The 21,123-nt window shown below is 42.1% G+C and overlaps 1 protein-coding gene across 3 annotated transcripts in view; it reads right to left on the bottom strand.

Annotated features, from left to right (window-relative positions):
• The window catches only part of LOC147022951 (cadherin-15-like), a 171,363-nt gene that overhangs the window by 125,774 nt on the left and 24,466 nt on the right, over positions 1-21,123 (bottom strand). For all 3 annotated transcript variants that reach the window (XM_085887912.1, XM_085887913.1, XM_085887911.1), the window contains exons 4-5: positions 12,619-12,763; positions 6,077-6,249 (exon numbers count right to left, since the gene is read on the bottom strand). In XM_085887912.1, the coding sequence (XP_085744038.1) occupies positions 6,077-6,249; positions 12,619-12,763 (318 nt within the window). The remainder of the gene's footprint in view (positions 1-6,076; positions 6,250-12,618; positions 12,764-21,123) is intronic.

Genomic DNA, 21,123 nt, shown 5'->3' with positions numbered 1-21,123 from the left:
CCATAATTTCTTGGGATATAGTGTGGAATTTAACTCTGCATTTAGAAGATTCAAGAACAATGTGGAGTTTGTGTTTGCTGGGCTGATGGCCGAGTTGAGAGACAAGGAAAAGGCCAGCTTGCTAAGAACATGGATTGGACGGGAGGGAGGAGAAATTTACAAGATATTAATCTGGGGCGGAGGTGAGAAGGAAGACTTGCAAAAAATTATTGATAAATTTGAAGGTTATGTCCACCTACGAAAGAACAAGCATGCAGCTCAACACAGGCTAAAACAAAACAAGCAAGCTAGCAGTGAGTCTTTTGACAATTTTGTGATTTTCATCTCATTCTCCTGGACTGTGAATATGAAGGGTTTCTGGGGCAATATCGCATTCCACACTTGAAGCTATGACTGGGAGAAATCACATATGAGACCCAATATAGTTTATAAACAATCCATTTACAGTCTACATCAATCTGATGGCAAGAAAAATCAGACAGGCAGTGGGAAATATCATTCATACATGAAGACTCATTTAAGCACGTTTATTAGCTAAAGATCATTCCAGCCGAGTGAGCAGCCAACATCAAGGCCTAGCAAGTCGAGACGGCTCATAGTCTGTGGGGAACGCGATACGCATAGAATGCCTCAAGGATGGTGGGTTTCCTCTAAGTTTATTTTGGTTTCGTGTTAAACTACAGCAATGACTGTTTAAAAAGGTAATCATACATTGGAAATAATTGACTGAATAGTTTGCGGTTATAATTACTCCCTGTAGGTGTGCCCCATGAAACGCCATGATAAGCTATTTATAGACCTTAACACGGTGTTTGAGGAAGGTGGAAAACCACTTGGGAAGGGGGGCAAATGAAGTCGCTACAACCTCTGTCGTGTGACCCTTAGCCCCCCTGGCAAGTTTGATTGAGAATGGATAAGTTGTGACCAAATGTATCATGGTCAGACAGACAGACAGACAGACACAAAATTGTGTATTTTAATATGATTGAGTTCAATTATGTAGCAAGGCAATTACATGTTATGTGCACATCGATGGTATATTATTTGACACCCCCACCCCACCCTCCTGTTTCCCGACTTATCTAGTCTAGGTCTTTACCCCAAAATCTTCTTCCTTCCTCATTTTGGTTCTAGTTTCCTTCCCAATCAGATGCCATTATCTCTGCCCTGCAAGCTTTCTCCTAAAGCTGAGGATACCTGTCCTGGAATTGTCTTTTTGAATAGTTGTTAATTGTTGGTGGTAATTTGTTGATGTTCAACCGACTCTAAACCCAACCAGCACATCTAGTTTAGTGTATATCCTGCCCGTGTGGAATTAAATTTTTGTTTCAGCCATAGCTTTAATTTTTTTGAATTTCTAAATGTATTTATGCACAAAAAAGTGGAAAGTTGCATTATCAAACAAAGTTCACAAATCCCACAATCTTAAGATAAAATAAAATATTGAATAATTAATTTCAAATGTAATTAAAACAAGCTCAAATGAGCGAAGCTCCCCGTCCTCTTAATGATGACGTCATAAAAAAGCGAATACGACGTCATTGTGATGTATCAGGTTTGCGATAAATTATAATTATCTCTGAAACTAGGCAAGCTGTTTGAATTTTGTTTGCGGGAATCAAGCCGGGCATTAGCACAGATAATTATCTGTGCTAATGCCCGGCTTGATTCCCGCAAACAAAATTCAAACAGCTTGCCTAGTTTCAGAGATAATGGTGTGGGCGATTTCCATTAGCGGCGATATTATGATGTCAACTTTTTTTCTAGGAAGAATTTCCAAAATCGGAGATGGTTACTGCCTGCGCGTGGGCTTTCTGCATATACATGGCAAGTTTCACGAAGATCCGATGAAAACTCTGGGTTGTGAAACAAAAAATGTCAAAAAATAGGAATGACATCATAAAAATTGATATGACGTCATAGTGATGCATCATATGTGCAGTAATTCATCTCTGCTAATGCCCTGTTCGATTCCCGCAAACCGAATTCAAAAAGCTTGCCTAGTTTCGGAGATAAATTTTTAGGCGATTTCCATTAGCGGAGATATTCTGACGTCATAACTTTTTTCTAGGAGGAATTTTCAAAATCGGAGATGGTTACTGTCTGCACGGGGTATTTTTACATATATATATGCTAAGTTTCAGGAAGTTTCGATGAAAACTGTCGGCTGTGAAACAAAAAAGTCCACAAGAAGAAGATGAAGAACAACAACGTGAGTAAGACAGAGATCCTCCAAGAGGATCTAATAATAAATTACAGTGGGACCCGCTTAATAGAATCACGGTTAATAGAATCACCCGTATTATAGGATCAAAATCGTTGAGACCGATTCCATTGTATCTAAATGTACGCAATTTTACCCGTTTATTAGAATCAAAAACCTGCTTAATAGAATCAGCTGCTGGCCATCCACTTCGACAGTTCAGCGCCTACTGGCCGCACAGTTCCAACTTTTGCCACCAGGCGGCTGACGTCACGCTAAAATAACGCTATGCCACTACAGTGATTTCGGTAGTCATTGTACAGATAGGCAGACGGCTGACAGCTGCAGTCTAAGCACTAGGAGTGTCGTCATTTCCACGATGGACAGAAAACGAAAGCGGACGGATCGTTCAAACATTGATAAAGCACAAATCCTGAGGGACTATGACGCTTTGCCCAGAATGAGCCAACGAGAAGCTGCAGACAAGTTGGAAATTAACCAGCCGATCCTATGCAAGATTCTGAAAGATCGAGAGGCCATTCTGAAAGGTCAAGTGGATTCGTCTTCTTCTCAGAAACGCAAGCGAAGCGGCAACGCACCCGATGTCGAATCAGCAATGGTCAAGTGGATTCAAACTTCTAGAGAAAAGGAAGCACCGCTTTCTGGACCTCTGATGCGGGAGAAAGCTGCTCAGTTCGCGGAAAAGTTCAACAACAAGAAGTTCAGTGCGACAAACGACTGGATTGACCGGTTCAAGAAAAGACATGGAATCGTCCACAAGAAACTTCACGGAGAGGCAGCGGCGGCTGACGTAGGAGGGAAACAACAATGGCTGGACCACGTGTTTCCGGATCTCGTAGAAGGCTTCACGGCTGATGAGATCTGGAATGCTGACGAAACCGGGTTGTATTTTCGGGCCTTACCAGACGGAACGTTCCTCTTCAAGGGAGATCAGCACTGCGGTGGGAAAAAGCCAAAGGAAAGAATCACGGTGCTTTTTTGCTGCTCGATGACTGGTGCTAAGCGTCCTCCTTTCGGTATTGGTAAAAGCAAGAATCCACGGTGTTTCAAAGGCCTCAAAACAATTCCAGTTCGCTACAGAGCCAATTCCTCCGCATGGATGACAGGTTTCCTCTTCACTGAATGGCTCGATGAGTGGAATCGCGAGCTTCGGCATCATGACCAGAAAGCGTTGCTTCTCATCGACAACTGTCCGGCACATCCCCAATCACTTCAACTGTCGAACATTACTGTGGCATTTCTCCCGCTGAACACAACCTCTGTTCTTCAACCGTTAGATCAGGGAATTATCCGTTCATTCAAAGCTCATTACCGCCGTGCCATGCTACGAAAAGTGCTCACTGAGATTGACAACGAGGATGGAGCAATGACAGCGAGTGACTTGGCGAAAAAGATAACGATCCTCGACGCTATGCTGTTTACGGACGCAGCATGAAATGATGTGAAGACTACCGGCATAGTGAACTGCTGGTGCAAAGGAGGAATTTTCATCGGAGCGGCAAGCGAAGGCGAAAGGGTCGAGAGCAATGACGACGACGAGTTAGCCAACCCTCTTCAAATGGATCCCGACCAATGGCAGGACTTCGTCAACATGGACGCCACTCTCCAAACCACAGACGATGATGTCACAGACGAAGCCATCGTTTCGGCAGTCGAACGCGAAATGGGAATTGCTACTGATGCAGACTATGACGCCGACACTAAAGTGGAGGAAGAGGAGGAAGAGGAGATCTCTGTCCCGACCATCAAGGAAATGATGTCTGCAGCTAAGACGATCAGGCTTGGTTTGCTATCACATGGGTTCAGTGACATGGCCTTCCTGCGCAAACTTGACAAGGAGGTCACCGCCATTGCCACAGACTCGTTAAAGCAGGCAACAATCGACAATTTTTTCATTACAGAGTAGGCTCATCGACAAACCTATGTTGTTTTGCTTTGAAAAGTACATATGTACTGTACGTGTAATTGTTTTATTTTCAGTAGTAAGTTACATTGTTTTGAGCAAGTGTGTCATATAAATCAAACTAAATGCTGAGTATTTGTCTCCGTATGTGTACTCGACATTTGATCCGCTTGATACTCCACAACTCTGGTGAACTCGGATATTAGAATCACCCGCTTCTTAGAATCAAATTTGTCCGGCCCAAAGTGATTCTATTAAGCAGGTCCCACTGTATGACAAAAACGAGAGCAATAGCACAATGAAACCCACTATCAAACTATCAAGATTGCACAAAGAGAACAGTTCATCAGACAACTACAGTATCCCTACTGCCACCCATTGACTTCTTTAATATTACTGACTTTCATTTTTTGAAAAAGCACAAACAGAAAACGGCACAAATGATTTCAAAAATCTACTGGTTCTGCACATTAAACCTCTCAACTTCCTACCAGACCTCATCTGTTCATAAAAGGTATGTCATGGGTGGATGTCAGTTTGCATAATGGATTCAGCATTCATTAAAACGTTTTCATGATAAATTACACTTATGTCTATCCTTCCTTGATCATCATGAAACTACCAGCAATCATTCTGGCATGTTGGCACTCAGATAACGATCATGAAAGAAAACACAGATAATTCAGACAAAAATGGAAGAACCAATATTTAAAGATGATTTTGACTATCTTAGTCAAATTAGAAGACTACATTAGTAGTATTTAGAATATTTTCATGCGTTTATTTAAAAAAAAACAGTCAAAAATGGCACAACAAGCATTATATCTGTTTTTGTCCTAAAAAATGGTTCCCATTTGTGTTAAGACTTGAAACTAGGTAAATTTATTTCATCCTTGGTTGAATTGTTAAGATATCATCATCATTAAGTACCATGCCGAATGCAGAGCATTCATCCATCCATCCACTGGGACCATACTCTATGCAGATCATTGGTGTTGCCAAAGCAGTTACTCGGCTACAAGCCTGGTCAGGTCGCCACTCCGACTCAGGGAGTCCGGACAGGAATTTGGAATTTTATTCAGGGTGCCTGCAATACCTCACTTTACCTTCACGAAGGACACTGTGGGATTTTTAACGTCAGCCAACTAACCCCAGAAGATGGTACTCCCAGTTTAAAGTGCATCAGAAGGATGGAACACACATTGATGAATCACCCTGCCTGTGAAATACCAGGATGACAGTTTATAGCTGGATAAAGATTCAAACCCAGGCGAGACAGCTTAGAGGAGAATATACATAACTCGAGGCTATCCTGCCAGCCAAGTTGAGATATAAACCACTATAAAAATTGGAGAATATCCAGACTCTGCTGCTGTTGAAACTGCAACCTAAAATAAAAGCATTTATTTTGTGTTAACCTTTTATTTTGGAAACATCACCAACAATTGTCTTTTAGATTGCATCTTGCTTTGGGGGGCAAATTAATTTAGGGAGATTGGGAGAAGGAAAGGGTGGGAGAGTATTGAAATATTTAATAACCGCAGCTGTTTGTTACTTGCCATGGTTAGAATGTTCAACTGTTTTGAGCAGTGTATTAAAGAATCCGATGAGGAATAATAGTTCTGGAACAGGAATATGGTAGGGCAGAGACTCAACGTAAGAAAGCATATCAATAATTTGCATCCACCCTTGTAGCAAGCTATAATGAGAGTCGGCAGGAATAGCATAGTTCATACTCTTGGAAGGATTTAAGCATACAGCATGAAACCTTTCGTAAGTCTTCAACCAAATCAATTTGTAGACTTCATTACCCCTCTCCCCACAATTATAATTAGTTCTTAAAACACCATGGTATAATTTCAAATGGCAAAATAACAAACTATGTAGGTGGGCCATATCAGGCTTTACTTGCAGTCGTCAAGCAATACTGGAAGACAATCGAAACAAACCTCACGATCAAGCCCACTGATGAGTGTACGAACATCTCCAGAGAATTGGTCAATGGAGAATAAATCAGGACTTGGGATGCCAGGCTGCTGTTTTACTATGGAGTAGCGAAGATCTCCATTTGGGGTGTTTGGATCATCAGCATCATGTGCTGTTGTACTCATCACAAATGTACCTGGAAGACATCACGAGTAATGCTGAAAAACTACAGTTTCACCAACAAACAGTTCACAGTGAAATACTGTTGGACCCCGCTATTTGCATGGGATATGTTCCTGGAAAATGCTGTGAATGTTGAATCTGCGAATGTTGGGGTATTTTTTCAATGGGGGAAAAGGGGGATAGGTTCCTGGTGGTTCGTGATTCATAAAGGAAAATAAAAAATCCAATGAAAAACTGCAAATACCCCCACAAAAAAATAAACACAAAATGTGCAAAAAAACCACATACTCCCGTGAAAAACTCTGAAAATGTGAAAATGTGGAAAAAAAAATTTCTTCTTCAGGTCCATACCTGCCTGACCTGCCTGACCTGCCTTCAGTTGGCTTTGGAAGGAATTGTTTTAATTGAATTGAAAGTGAATTTGTACACCTGTCTGTTGCTGCCTATGGTGTATTAGTGCCCTATTTCAGGCCCATTTCCAGAAACGGGAAGACATAGCGAGGAAGAAAAACATCACATAGACTTCTTTTTGCTTTAAAGTGGGCTTGCAATGATGTCTACTGGAAAGACGGAAGGAAGAAAAATGTCATTGTTAGCATTGAATGGAGATTGTCACGATGGTAACTGGAGAGTTCATATGAACACCTTACGCCGCACTAACTAGAGAAACAAGCACATGGGCAGGGTCTATGAGTGGCAAATTTGATTGGTCATGATGACGCAAAATGCCGTAATAGTTTATCCAAGTACTGTACTGCTAAACGGAAGGGTTATGAATTTGGCAAAAAGGTGATTTGTGTTCAATTGTGTTCAAGTATACAATTAAATTGAAATTAAATAAAGATTTTAAAAGGGGTAGAAAAAAGCAATTCCCAGAATTTTACTGCTGTCGATGCAATATCTTTTACACCACCTTATTTAACATGTTACATTAGTTATTCGTGCCTGTCATTTGTGTCCTTTATAACATCCTTAAAAACAGGATGTTTACTGTTTGGAATTATTTTCAATTTTATATGATTGCCAGACAGAAAGACAGAGTAAAAAAAAATATCTCACTTCTCTCTGCACATGCACAGTCGGGACAAATTTAGAGGCAAAGTTCTGCTAAACTTCAGGTTTGTTTTCCGATTGTTGTTCAAAATATAACATTCAATTGAAATCAAGTTGTTCATAGATTATAAACTGACATTTGTAGACAGTCAGACAGATAGACAGAAGTGAATCAAATGCTTAACCCCACTTTTTGTTTAACATGCGTGAGGTAGTTATATGAATGCTCAAACTACAAATAATCTGTGGAGAGCCAGGAATGTGTCCATATAGTTTGCTTACTTTTTCGTTTTCATATTGGGCTGCCAGGATAGCCTAGAGTTATGTTCATCCGAGTTGTTTAGCTTGGGAGAGAATCCCGACCCAGCTATAAACTGGCATCCTGGCGTTTCACATGCATCAATGTGTGCACCCGCCATCCCTTGGAAGGACATTAAACTGACGACCCGTCGGCCTGCATTAGTTAGTGGTTAATAAAGATCCCCCTTGGTGTCTTTCACAAAGAGTAGGTGAGCCACTGCTGGCTAAATTCCAAATTCTATCCCGACTGCCACTGGGAAGGCAAAAGCAAACTATCCAATGTAATCCTTGCCGTAAGGTTTCTTTAGCAGCACTGAACTTGCCTTCAGGCAAAACACCAGAAAGAAAAAACGTTTTCATTTGGAGGAAAATGCGTAAAAGCACAGGGCACAACTGATACAGGTGTGGAGCAGAATAATGGCCTCAAAAGTCCAAACATAAAATGGGTAGGTGTGTCGCTGAGCCTTATGATGACATCTTGGTGCTTTCTCAGTTGATGCTTTAAGTTGTGTTAAACCTTCCACTTATGTTAGAAACCTCACACACATTGTTTGATTGCTATATCATCCATAATTTTTACACTACATTCTGATACCATAACATTCTTGCAAACTTTGAGCTTTTAACCTTCTTGATGTCACTAAATAATATGGCCCCTCCATTGCTGACCTATCACTTTATTGGTTTCACCGAGATCGTAGACAAATAACAACCCAAGTAATCCATTAATCGTTAAATTATTATTTACGAAATTAAAGCAGAGTGACAAGCCATAAAATGAAAACAAGATGGAGAGAGAGAGAGGAGAGGAGAGGAGAGGAGAGGAGAGGAGAGGAGAGGAGAGGAGAGGAGAGGAGAGGAGAGGAGAGGAGAGGAGAGAGAGAAAAAACTGTTACTTTTATAATTTTTTAATTCTTAAATTTTTATATAATTGTTTGATCTTTGTTGTACTAAAATTTTTGATGCATTGCTCCTGGTTTGCTTAATATTGTTACGGTTGTGGAAATTCGCATTACACCATAAAGAGTCCTCAGGTAAGATATCTTACCATGTGTAGTTAGCCCAAACCCGTTGTATAGAGGGAATTTATGTGATTCATCCAGGCTGCGACGCTTTGAGTTAGCCATTTTTCTGTTCTATCTTTTATTTCAAACAAACAGCATCTCAACAACCATGCCATCCCCACCACAGCACCAACCACACTACAACCACGCCACCTCCACCACCTACGCTACCACATCATCGCTTCTACGGCCATTCCCAAAGACCACCAGTCAACACCAAACGTCATGTTCCCGGAGCTGTTCGGCCATGGAGGCCGAACGCGTCGATCCGCGGATCAGGAATGCTTCACGCCCACTTCTCCTCCGTCCAATGGGCAAGCGCGAGGCGGCTTGGCCCCGCCTCCAGGCGCGTGTAGGTGAATTCCGTCTTCGCAAATTTTATGATCAGGGGAGGTTCACGCCCCATTTTTCTCCGACCAATGGGCGAGCGTGGCTCCGCCCCCGAGGTAATTTTGATCCGAATATTTGCATACCCGGGGTATAAAAGGGACGTACGCGGACGGGTGAGGTGTGGTTGTTGCTGTTGGTGGTTCGTTCGTCTACGAGTTCTTCAGAGAGTTCTCCTACGAGTCCAACTGGAGGGAGTCGAGTCGGCGCATCCTCGTCCTGGGCCCTGTCGCCGTCTACATCGGGAGAGGGCGAGCCTTCTGCCAGGTGCCGGAACGATCAGCCCGCGGTCCCGAGACGGCGTCAGCGGGACGGAGCATCCACCATTCTCCCCTTCGAGCCCGAGCATCAACAATTTCCCCTCCCCCATAATCCGTGCTGAGATAGTGTCGGAAGCCCCGTTCGTGACACGGAGCGGCTACACATGCCGGCACGAGGTGCGAGTCGCAGACCACATCGGGGGAGGCTCGGATTTGAGGTCAAGGACGCGACGCTGGACGACGCGTGCAGGGAAGTTGCAACTTTCTCTTTTCCTTTGGGTTTGTGTAAATGACTGTGGGTGGCGCCTGTCCTTGAAGTAAAACTGGTTAAGTGTTGCCGTGTGTCAGGTTTAGTCGGGACATCTCTTTTGCCTGTGATTGTGTATACGTGCCATTTCTTGACTTGCTTTTGCTTTATTGTACATGATGATTGTGACTGTATACGTGCCTTCCGTGCTGGTCTGCGTGTGCAATTAACATGCTTGTGTGAACTTGTTCCCCGTTTTGCTGCGTCCTTTCCTTCGTTTGAATTTCCATCTTGCATCACGTAAGGGGTTCGTAGTGGGTTTAAAACGCCCGGTAATTAATCGGAACTGTCAAGGCCGACGATAACACCGCTCGGTTATCACTGTAGCACGGAATGGGCCGCCCAAGCGGCTCGTGTCCGAGTCGACCTGTGGCGAGGTACGATCGCCCGGTTAACCATCCGCGTGGGTACTTAGGTAGGTCGAGTTTGGCGAACAACCCTATCCTACGCGGGTGGCCGATTGGCACGATTGTGGTGAGGTCGAAAGGCCCACCCATGACTAGCTCCCGGCGTTGGTCCGAGAGGGTCACGACAGAATTGTCCGTTCTGGTGGGCGAGGCGGCCGCCATTCGAGTCGAGCGGCCGATCGCACGCCGGCGGGCGCGAATTCGCAACAATATATTGGAGAGTGACTACTGGAGTATTGCAATATCAATTGATCCAAAAACAAGACAGGGAAGCTCGGACACAATTAAAGGTCAATTCACCCACGCCACCTCTGCTGTAACCACGTCCATGCATTTTGTTCGTAAATTTAACTCAATCTGCTCATTTTTTAAAATACACTTTTTCCTTCCACATACCATAATACTAAACATCAATATCACATTAAATTTACTTGGCCAGAGTACAGGCCCAAAGACAACTTGTTCTTGTAAAACACCATGATATATTTTACATCCACAGACACGATGTTGAGAAAGCTCGCTCTACATCCTCTTCATAGAACCTCGTACTTTATGATGCAAGAACCCGTGTTGTTTCCGCAATTGACATATTTTCTAACAAAACTTCAAGACGCAACATGTTATAATAAAAGTAACGATGAGCTATGATGGAAACTAACAACAGATGGAGGCTAAAAGCATTCTCCTGTCATGGCTAATATTGACTACAATACAGAGACAGGCTCTCACATGATTGCATCCCATTTTGATTTGGAGTGCATAGTGTCCGTGGTGAGTTACACAGTAAAGGGTTGTCGTACATCAACAAAACAGGCGTTCATAAAGTGTTTATGCGCTTCTCAGCAGCCAATGACACGTGTGCTGTGTGGGTGGGGCGAGAGCGTTAGAAACAAATGGGGTGGCCTTCAATTCCACGGATGACTCGGGGTCGATCGAGCAGCTGTAAGTTCCGTTTTAAATAATTTTAGAAAAACACTGACAAAGCTATGATACTGAGAGCTAAGTGCATTCCTGAGCTGGGTAGGACAACTGGGGTCACATTTTCACATGGTTGTGGGTATGTAAAGTGCACATCGTATGTGATCAGTGACTTGAAAAGTTCAGTTGGGAATTACCAATTGAAACATTAATCGTCTTTCATTACATAATGCACAATAAATAGGTGGGTGGTTATCACTATGAGAATTTACACAAATATAACCTCATTCATACCAAAGATATACAAAAAAGTGAAAATATGTAAAGAAGAAAAAAAAACTTATGCATGTAAAATAAAGTTTTAAGTTTGAACAAGTTTAACTATATCATGCAAAAGTTTGAATAAAAACACATTAACTTTGAAAATTGACTACAACAGCAGAAGTGTTAATCTACAATATTTTACCGAATTCTGCTGTTAATGTGCATCTTCACTTTTCTCGAGTTTGTCTGATTAAAATAAAAATGCATTAGTACTTTTCATGCAAACCAAGATGGTTTGCGCGCGCACGCACGCACGCACGCACGCACACACACGACTGTTTGGAAGTACCGTATCTTTTTATGAAACAAATGATTTGCTTGCATCTGTTGGAACCTTACTGCTGAAAATACCAAATTTCAGCATACCATAGAAGTCCCTTTCTTTCCAACAGCATACCATAGAAGGCAGTCCCTGAAAGTACCATGTGTTCAGCTGTTGGAAGTGCAAAATTCCTTCCCTTCATCTATCTTTCCCTCCTCCACTATCTCATGGGTAATAAATACTTGAATTGGCTTGAGGGCATTCTAGAAAGGACTCTGCTCTGCATGTAACATCTGTGTGAGTGGCTGTTCTGCTTCAAAATCTCAACATCAAACATATCAATCCATATGAAATGCGAAAGTAAATGCTTTTTCAGCGACATAAGACATTCAGTGAACTTGGGAGATCCTTTGCGGATATCAACATTTTTTTTTAACTATTTAAAATTGAATCCTTCATTTTTCCAATAATTTGAATAGTTCTTCAAATTTTATTTATTCCCCTCGATTGTCTGATACTTATGGAGGAGCTTATACTTTTGGCACAGACAATAATATAGGATATTAGAAGAAATCAGCATTTTTACATGAATTATTATAGAACATTAGTAGGAAATGGAGAAATCGAAACAGTATATGGGACTTAGGTGGAGATCATAGAATCAAGAGCTAAGTGCTTTGATGGACTGCCAAAAAGAAAAAAAAAACTAACCTGACTGCCAGCATTACTGTCCAAGTTGTTATTAGTTTACAGAAGACGACAGAGATGACCTTTAAATAAAGCATAAAGACATGTGAAGACGTTTATTCTGGTGCATTCATTTGAAATTACACAACAATGGTTTGAATTTAGACAGACAGCATATTGCAAAGGTTATAGATATTATGTGGAAAGGTTATAGACCACCTTTTTGTTTATTTTATTGCACTGTCCTATTGTGATGTCATTTTGAAATAAAAGACAAAGTAAAATGACAACGAGTTGAGGATAGTTACCAAATGACTCCTTCCTGTGCATAAAGCTCGTGAATGTGTGACAACATAATGGCAACTAAATACATATTTTAAAAAAAGTATATAGACAATAACATATTAACCAACCGGGCTCTGCATTTTCAGTTACGTTGCCATTGTAGATGGGTTGAGAGAAGATGGGACAGTTGTCATTAATATCCAACACGACGATTGAAATTTCAATGGAATCCTCAACAAGTGCTTCGGGTGACTCCAGTGCATAAACCTTGACCTGATGACACAAAACAAGTTAAGCAGCAATTTATGGGGCTTACAAATAAATTAGGGCCGTGCAATTCTTTAAACCTTGATGTATAAAACGCACAATGCCCCAGGCTTTGCCTTTATTACCAACAATATGATTTCAAACATAAACACATACAAACAAAAGTACACCATTCAGCTAGTAATCCAGAATAAATAAAAGGAGCATCATTGTTAAGATATCCAATCGTGTTGTCTTTCAAATGAGCATTCTAACTGTTCCAAGATGCACAAGGCATAAAGGCTGTTGAGACAAAGAGATGTGTTACTTCTTGCCTTGGAAAAGCTGCAGGTACTTCGTCAGAGCGGATGGCTCCCTGTCGTCTAGTGCACTGGGCCAGCACTGTGCGATTAGTGTCGGCCTGATATACAGCCGGCCTGTGGCATGCTCCCCACGCGGTGTTATTAGCGTGCCATTTATCGGCATGCTACCCACATTCCCAGCTGTCCCCAGGCACTGCCAAAACCTTTTTTGGGGGCCAGATGTTTGGTGTGTAAAATTTGCAAATTATCATTTCCAGGCAAACCTCATTATGACCTGTGTTGTTTTGCCTAGCTTGCATACACAGCTGGAATGGTTATGTTTTGTATCTGTGCTTTGAAAAATAATTTATCATTATATGTTTCTTTGCTTGAGTATGCAATACCATATTACATTAAACTTGTTATTTAACTCTGATACAATCCACCAAACTCATCATGATAAACCACTCAAAAATTTTCTAATTGCTTTCACAGTTAATTTGTTTAGCTTGAACTGTAGTGAACATATTACCCAATGCATGCGAAGCAAAAAATGGGGTTAAGCAATTGATTCATGTCCATCCCTCTGTCTTATCAGTTTATGATCGAGGAACAACTTAATTCAATTTAATGTTTTATATTTTGAAGACAAATTGGAACATGAATAGGAAGACTTAGTTTGTCGTTTTACCATACCTTGGCTCAGAATTCATCCCAACCACACATGTGCAGAGTCGAGTGAGATAATATTTTTACTCTGCCTGCCTGCCTGGCAGTCAAACAAAATTGAATATCATTCCAAAAAGCAAACTTACTATTCTTTTAAAATTTTATAAACGACACAAACAACCTGTACAAATAATTAATGTAACATGTTAGATAGGGTGGTGGATTAGACACTGGAGAAAATGGTGGTAAAACCAGGAATTTTTTTATTTATACACCTTTAAACCTCTTTAAATCGTTATTTAAATTGAATTATATACTTGAAGACTGTGGAACATAAATCACATTCATAATACTTCCAAGAACTACACAATATCTACCAATATAAAACAGTGTGTATTTGTGTGTTTGTGTATTTGTCTGTCCCCCTTCATAAGGACGATTTAAATAGGGCTTTAAAGGCCAATCTTTTAACATGACTGTGTGTTCACTATGGTCTATTTTTCAAGATAAAAAAACTTGAAAAACATTTTTCATTAAAGAATAATTACATATCGTCTTTTGGAAATATAAATGGTGTCTTGCAACCGGGCTTCAAAGGCGGTGTGCAGAGCGTTTAAAAATAACAATAAATACAAGGCCTAGGGAGGTGAAATTCACTGCACATGATGAGTAACATGCACAGAGTAAAACGAGTGTTCATTTACATCCGTAGGATGACTAATAAATAAAGAAGATAAAAACAACACCTGACACTAGGCCGAGGCTTCAGACTTTGGCATGCCCATGAGGCTACAGAGATGCCAACTTTTGGAAATCAGAATTAGGGAGGATTTGCAACCGACACCAAATAATGTGCGCTAAGCGCACATCTCGAGCGCGGAGCGCTCGACCCTTGCAGCTGGGTCCAGGGCCCGCCTTAGGGCCCTGGAAGCTCTGGGGTTCTAGACACTCTCTAGTGCCCTCTGAGCCCTATTTTGGAGCATTTAACATGTTAAGAATTCCCACTTTTTGAACAAAAAAAGGGGAAAATTGTGCACTTTTTAATGTTACATGTATGTTAATATTAGTAAGTTAGGGGACAATCAAAGATTAACAAAAAGCACAAAAGAAGCAATATTTTTCTTACCTTACTGGCTGGTACTACTGCTGCTTGCTTTTTCCATGGCAGCTTTGCTGAGTGACAGCTGTGTGGCTCTTTTAGCCCTTCTGATTATGTCTTTGCTGTATTCTCTCTGGTAGCAAGGGGTGCTATGAGCTAGTTTTTCAATTAAGAGAGCTTCCAGGGTTTTGACACTCAAATTGGGATGAAATTCAGTATGATTCTTCCGTACAAGACTGAGTGCCCACTCACATGATGCGTTCGAATGAGGAATGACCAAGATTCCCTTCATCACTTTGCTCAAATTAGGATACTTCCTGGCACCAGTGCAGGGATCTGTGAGCTGTGAAATCCGATGCCACTGCTCATCCACTCTCACTGTCTCAGTAGCAATTGTAGCTATGGAGGCGTCTGCCTGGTAGTGAGCGAATTCACTCTCAAGACTGTCTATGTCACTATCACCACCACTGAACAGACAGGGGAATTTCTTGATGAAAAACTCCACACAGTCAAACCCCACTTCTTGGTGAAGCTTAACATCCAGCACCTGAGCATGCTTGGCTAATTCATCATCTAGCGGCCAGGTTTTGAAGATGTAATTGCAGGCTTTCACATAATATGAGCGAACTGCACTGAAGAAACCTTGGATGTCTGACTCACTCAGAGTGAAGGTGGATTTCTTGAGACTCCTTTGTTCCCTTATATACAGTTTGGCATCGTTCCCAATCATGAGGTCCTCATCATTCTTCTGATGATTTCTGTCAGAGAAGGGTACATTTACCAGAGCAACCGATGACACCGATGGTTTCAAAAACCGTACGAAGATATCTTTCAGAAGACCATTCAATTCTCCGTGCAGGAGATGAATACAGGGTTCGTCTCTTTGGAGCAGAAGATTCCCCTTCTCAAAAAGCTTGTTAGCATATCGAAGGAAGAAACAATAGAGTTTTGTTTGTGGAGACAAGAACATCCTGTTGACACGTTTTTCTCTAGATTCCTGCACAGTGTTTGAGGAAGATGCGCTTTTAGTTGTAGAACTCATAGTACACTTAGCCGCAGGGCGATCACACTTGCGTTTACTGCCAGCAGAAGAGGTCAGACTCGTAGTACCAGATCCAATTTTACGTTTGAGGAGAGAGCTTGAGGTAGGTGCAGCCAAGGAAGAAGACCTCTGATTCGAAGGTTTTGCTGAGCTTCTATCAAGTGATTTGGCAAAAGCAGAACTTAACTTGGGTCCTTCTTTGCCTGTAGATGGGACTATCACAGTCTTTCTCGACTCTGAAGGGATCTGCTTTGTAGATGAACGTGATGAAGGGCCGGTGATGCTACCTGCTCTCAGCATTGGTTTTGGTGCTGTCCCTGCTGTCTTCTTCGCAGCAGATACTGCAGTGGTAGTGGTGAATGCTGCTCCACTAGTGCTTGATCCTGCAGTGCCAGTACTGGCAGTAGATACAGTGCCGTCCTTCTTGCTCGTTGTTAGAGTCTTGGCTACAGTTGGTTGCATTTTTCTTCGTACTTCTTCTTTGAAGAAGAGGCGAAGTGGCTCCCACTGTTCAATCAGCCTGTCTAGGCACTGACCAAGGGACAGCCACCTTGTTGCGACATGCTTCAGAATCTTGTGTGTCGGGGCATCACAGAGTTCTTGCAGTGCTTTCACTCCTTTGACGCGTTTACTACTTTTGTCCAAGTAGTAGTAAATATCGATGAGAAAGTCATCTAATTCAATGGGTAAGGCCTGAGCCGCCTTCTTGGCCGTATTGTGCATCATATGGCAAGGGCATCCCATGATGTAGCACTCTGGATTTTGTTTGTGGATATAAGCAGTGACTCCTTTGTGCTTGCCCACCATGACAGAGGCATTATCAGCACAAAAGGAAACACAATTTCCCCACGGAATTTTCCTGTCACTGAACTCATGATCAAGCAGTTTGAAAATGTTTTCTCCAGTGTAATCTTGTTTGCACGCAGGCAAACTTAGCAAACCTTGCTTCACAATCCCAGCACTGTTGTCATAGTACGAAATCAGGACAGGATATAGCTGGGCCTCACCACTGTCATTGCTACCGTCTGTAGCTAGGCTAAATGGAGCTAGTCTAGCAATATCGGCAATAGATGAAGCAGTAACATTTGACAACTCACCAATTATTGCTGAAGTTTTTGTTCTTGCACATCCATACTTTGAAGCAACTTTTGAATCTGGAAACATCTTTTGAAATAGAGGTCCAGCATGATCTGAGACTGATATGGGCAAGTTATGTTCCACAATAAATCCACTAAAGAGAAGTTCCGCTCGGGTAACATCCTCTTCCTCGCTTGTCCCTTGTTTGGTGAAATAATTCAGAAGTGTACCGGTACTCGTGCTCGAAGATCTCTCCTTTGCAATGTCTGTGTGCCGTTTGCTTCCAACGTGCTTCCGAATATCATCGCGACCTCCGTGCTCAACTGAAATATCAACGCTGCATACTGTACAATACGCATGATGAATTCCTCTTTCAGACTTTCGAATACACGGGTATTGGAGACTCTATTCGGTCTTGTACTTCTGAGACCATTTCTTGGTCTTCGTAAGCTTCTTTTCTGCCATTTCGTAATCAACATCGAGGGCTTGAAGCATCGGTAACTTCGAAGTCGATGTTCCACAGCTGCAGCGCGACTCGTAGAACTCTAGCGGCTGTTAAACACCGCACGGTGGTCGCGACCGCCGGGCTGGTACGGGGCCCAGCTGCATGCAGTGAGCGTATCGCATGCATATACACTGTGCATACATACCGCATGCACTAAATCTCAGTGCATGATCGCATAAGCGAGATCCAGACCCAATGTTTCGCTGCTCCTCATTTGAATTTGCAATTTTTTACGTACAATTTGGTAGCAGCGAACGTTATGGAGTTACCACATGCTATACGTAGCAGACGATGCTTTTCATTCAATTCTCATACTAGTACATTCTGATTAGTGAACAGTGCAAAAATATCAAAATTTCGGGAGGATAAGGATAGTGATCGTAAGGGCGGGAGTTTGGGTGAATTTTCGGAAGCCTCCCGATGAAATCGGGAGGGTTGGCATCTGTGGAGGCTATACCGTCAAAATGAAACGTCCCAGAAAATAAAGAAAATAGCATAATATTTGTACATGTAGTGTTATATAAAAACGCTTCCTGCTACGAAATATATCTTCCTGTCTTTAAATATTTCAAATAAAATAATTCCATCCCATCATTTTTGACAGGCTTTTATACTAGTATCAATATATAGCATGAGGGGGTGTAGCATGTGTTTCGGGGTGAAGAAGAGGATGCCAGTATTCCTCTGTATGATGTTGATTGATGCTGTGTTCTCTTGTAATCAATAAAGCCTCCATCTCCTAAATTGTGATTCAACATCGTCTTATTACAATATTTCAGGGTACTTGGTGTATAAGACTGCTTCAGTAGCACTAAACTCTCAGATTTTTTTAAGGATCTATAAAATCATTATAATATTGAAATTGAAGAACAGGAGGGTCTTGCCGTTCGTTGGTTTCCCTTCATGGATTCGCTCTATCCTGATGATTTTATCAAGGCAATGTTTGCGGATTGTGGTCAATGTGCTGAAATAAACGTGGGTTGGTGAACTATTTTCCACATTTATTCACCTAATTAATGTGGGCCGTAAATGCAATAACCCCCTCAAACCCCCAAACAACATCATCACCATCATCTCCATCAACTCATCTTTGTCGTCGCCATCATCAACATCGCCATCGCATCATTGGATCAAGTTTATCAACATTGTTATTAAAGGTAAGTTTCATGATCTTAATAACTCAAGAAAATAAACTTTATTTTATGTTCTCAATACATGAAAACAAGCCTGGTGTTGGCTTAACGGTTGAGGTGGCTGGCTAAGATCTTAGAGTTAAATAACACCAGGTGGGTTGACTCAGCCCGTCATCCTTATGAGGTTGGCAAAATGAGTACCAGCTTACTGGAAACAGGGGGCACTGCATGAGCAGCACAGCCACACCCCCAGCAATGATGCAACCAGCAGCCATAGGCTGCATTAAAAAATACATGAAAATAATACTTTATTTTATGTTCTTAACTCTTTTATTCATGAAAATAAATATCACAAAAACAAGCCTGGTGTTGGCGCAGTGGAGCCTGGTGTTGGCGCAGTGGTTAGGGCAGCGGCTTGGGATCCAAAAGGTCCTGAGTTCAAACCCCGTTGGGCCACTGAATTAATACACCAGGGGGTTGACTCAGCCTGTCATCCTTCCGAGGTCGGCGAAATGAGTACCAGTATACTGGGCCGGTGTATACCCCGGTTAAATAGGTGTACTATATCCCTGGTGTCGTAAGAGGCGACCAGGGTTGCGTCAGGAAGGGCATCCGGCGTAAAACATGTGCCAAATCACTATGCGGATCATACGGATGATCCGCTGTGGCGACCCCTAACGGGAGCAGCCGAAGGAAGAAGAAGAAGAAATATCACAAAAACAATCGATGCAGGTTGTTGTTATTCATCCAGTCAAATTAAAACAATAAAAGTTTATCATTGAAAAAGGCTGGACTTACAAGTTGGTAAAACTGACGTTTCGGCAAGAAAATTTTAATTGTGCAAATACAGTATGTTAATTTAGGGTACAGTTTGGACAAATTTTAAAGTTGAAGTCCATAACCATATTTTCCTCCATTATCCCCCTAAGTTTGCACATTGCAGACTTGCGGTTCATGGGGATTTTCAAGAATGTAACCCCGCGATCGGTAAGGCCCTTCTTTATATACTTGAACACTGTGTAGCGTATCATATTCTATGAACGCTCTAGTTTCTCTCTGTTATTCAGTCCTTTTTTAGTAATGTGTGTAGTTTTTATCTTGCCAAAACGAAGTTTTTGCAAGATATGTTATTCAGCTTGTATGGTTTTTTTTTTTTTTGTCTGTAATCACGTATAAAAAATTCTGCAGAGCACAGTTATCATTGGAAATTTTTGTAACTTCGCATATCAGAGGCCGAGAGGTCCCTTTCAGTGCACAAAATTTTGAAGGTCAAGGTCAAAGGTCAAGGTCACTTTGTCGCAAATCAGGGGAGTCGACGAAACCCTTATTTTTTGAGTAATTTTGATCGGATCGTCTTCAAACTTCATGGGAATATAGTTCATGGTCTGGCGCTCAGCTGATTAATTTTTGGTGGCAATTGGCCTTCATGGTTAGCGCCTGAGGTCAAACATATTTGACCCCAAGGTCAAATTTTCAAGTTTTAGGAACCATATCGTGTAGTACCTCAAATTGAACACCTCGATGAGTGCTTTCTAGATATGTCAAGCTTGAGACATTATGACATCATTTGGTGACGTTATGAGGCAAACGCATATTTTTCATGGTTACTCTGTAGAACGATTCTCATCGGAATCTCTCGTAGGCAGATATTCCTCAAGGAGTCGCTCCTGGTGGATAGCAACTCTGTTCACCTCAGTGTGACCTTAAAGAAGTTACACGTGGTCACCTTTTGGTAAGATGATCATCAATGATCTTTCATCAATGATCATTTCATCAATGATCTCTCAGACTCTCTGGAAAATCCTCTATTTCTCTTTGCCGACGACTCCACCCTCTGCCGTACCATCTGTCATCCCTCAGACCGGCAAGCAGCAGCTTCTTCGCTCACTGCAGATCTGGATAAAATCACAAACTGGTCCAACACGTGGAACATGTCTTTCAATCCAGACAAATCTCACACTCTCACTATGTCTCTTCGAAAGGACCGTTTACAAACCCCCCCATCCACTTTCTCAACAATCCTCTGGACGAAGTCTTTTCTTTCAAGCTTCTAGGTCTCACTATCTGCCATGACCTTTCCTGGGAAAGTCACATTTCCAAACTCGCCTCAAAAGCCAGTCGCCGACTGGGAATCCTCCGTCGTGCTAAGTCCTTCCTCGGCCCTCTTGAGCTCCTGACCACTTACAAAGCTTTTGTCCGTAGCCTGATGGAGTACTGCTCTCCCCTCTGGGCTGGTGCTCCTGCCTCCCACCTTTCTCGGCTTCACGCTGTCGAAACCAGGGCATTTAAAATCATCGGCATCTCCCGCAATGAAGCTGAGTCTTTGGGCCTCTCACTCAATCACCGCAGGTTGGTCGGTGGTCTTTCTGTCTTCTACCGACTCCTCTCCAGCCTTGCCCCCCTGCTCTCTCTGCGATTTGTCCCCACCACATTTCCACAGGGCGCTCAAGGTCCGCCAACAACCCCCTTCTGGTAAAACTACCAAAATCACGAATCACTGCTCATCTTCACTCTTTCATTCCTCTTTTTTCCCGCCTTTGGAATAAACATCCTCACTCTA

This window comes from Eptatretus burgeri, chromosome 7 (assembly GCF_056783735.1).
Source record: "Eptatretus burgeri isolate ZD-2024b chromosome 7, Ebu_testis_v1, whole genome shotgun sequence".
NCBI classification, from domain to species: Eukaryota; Metazoa; Chordata; class Myxini; order Myxiniformes; family Myxinidae; genus Eptatretus; species Eptatretus burgeri.
This window is presented reverse-complemented; position numbering and strand designations above follow the sequence as displayed.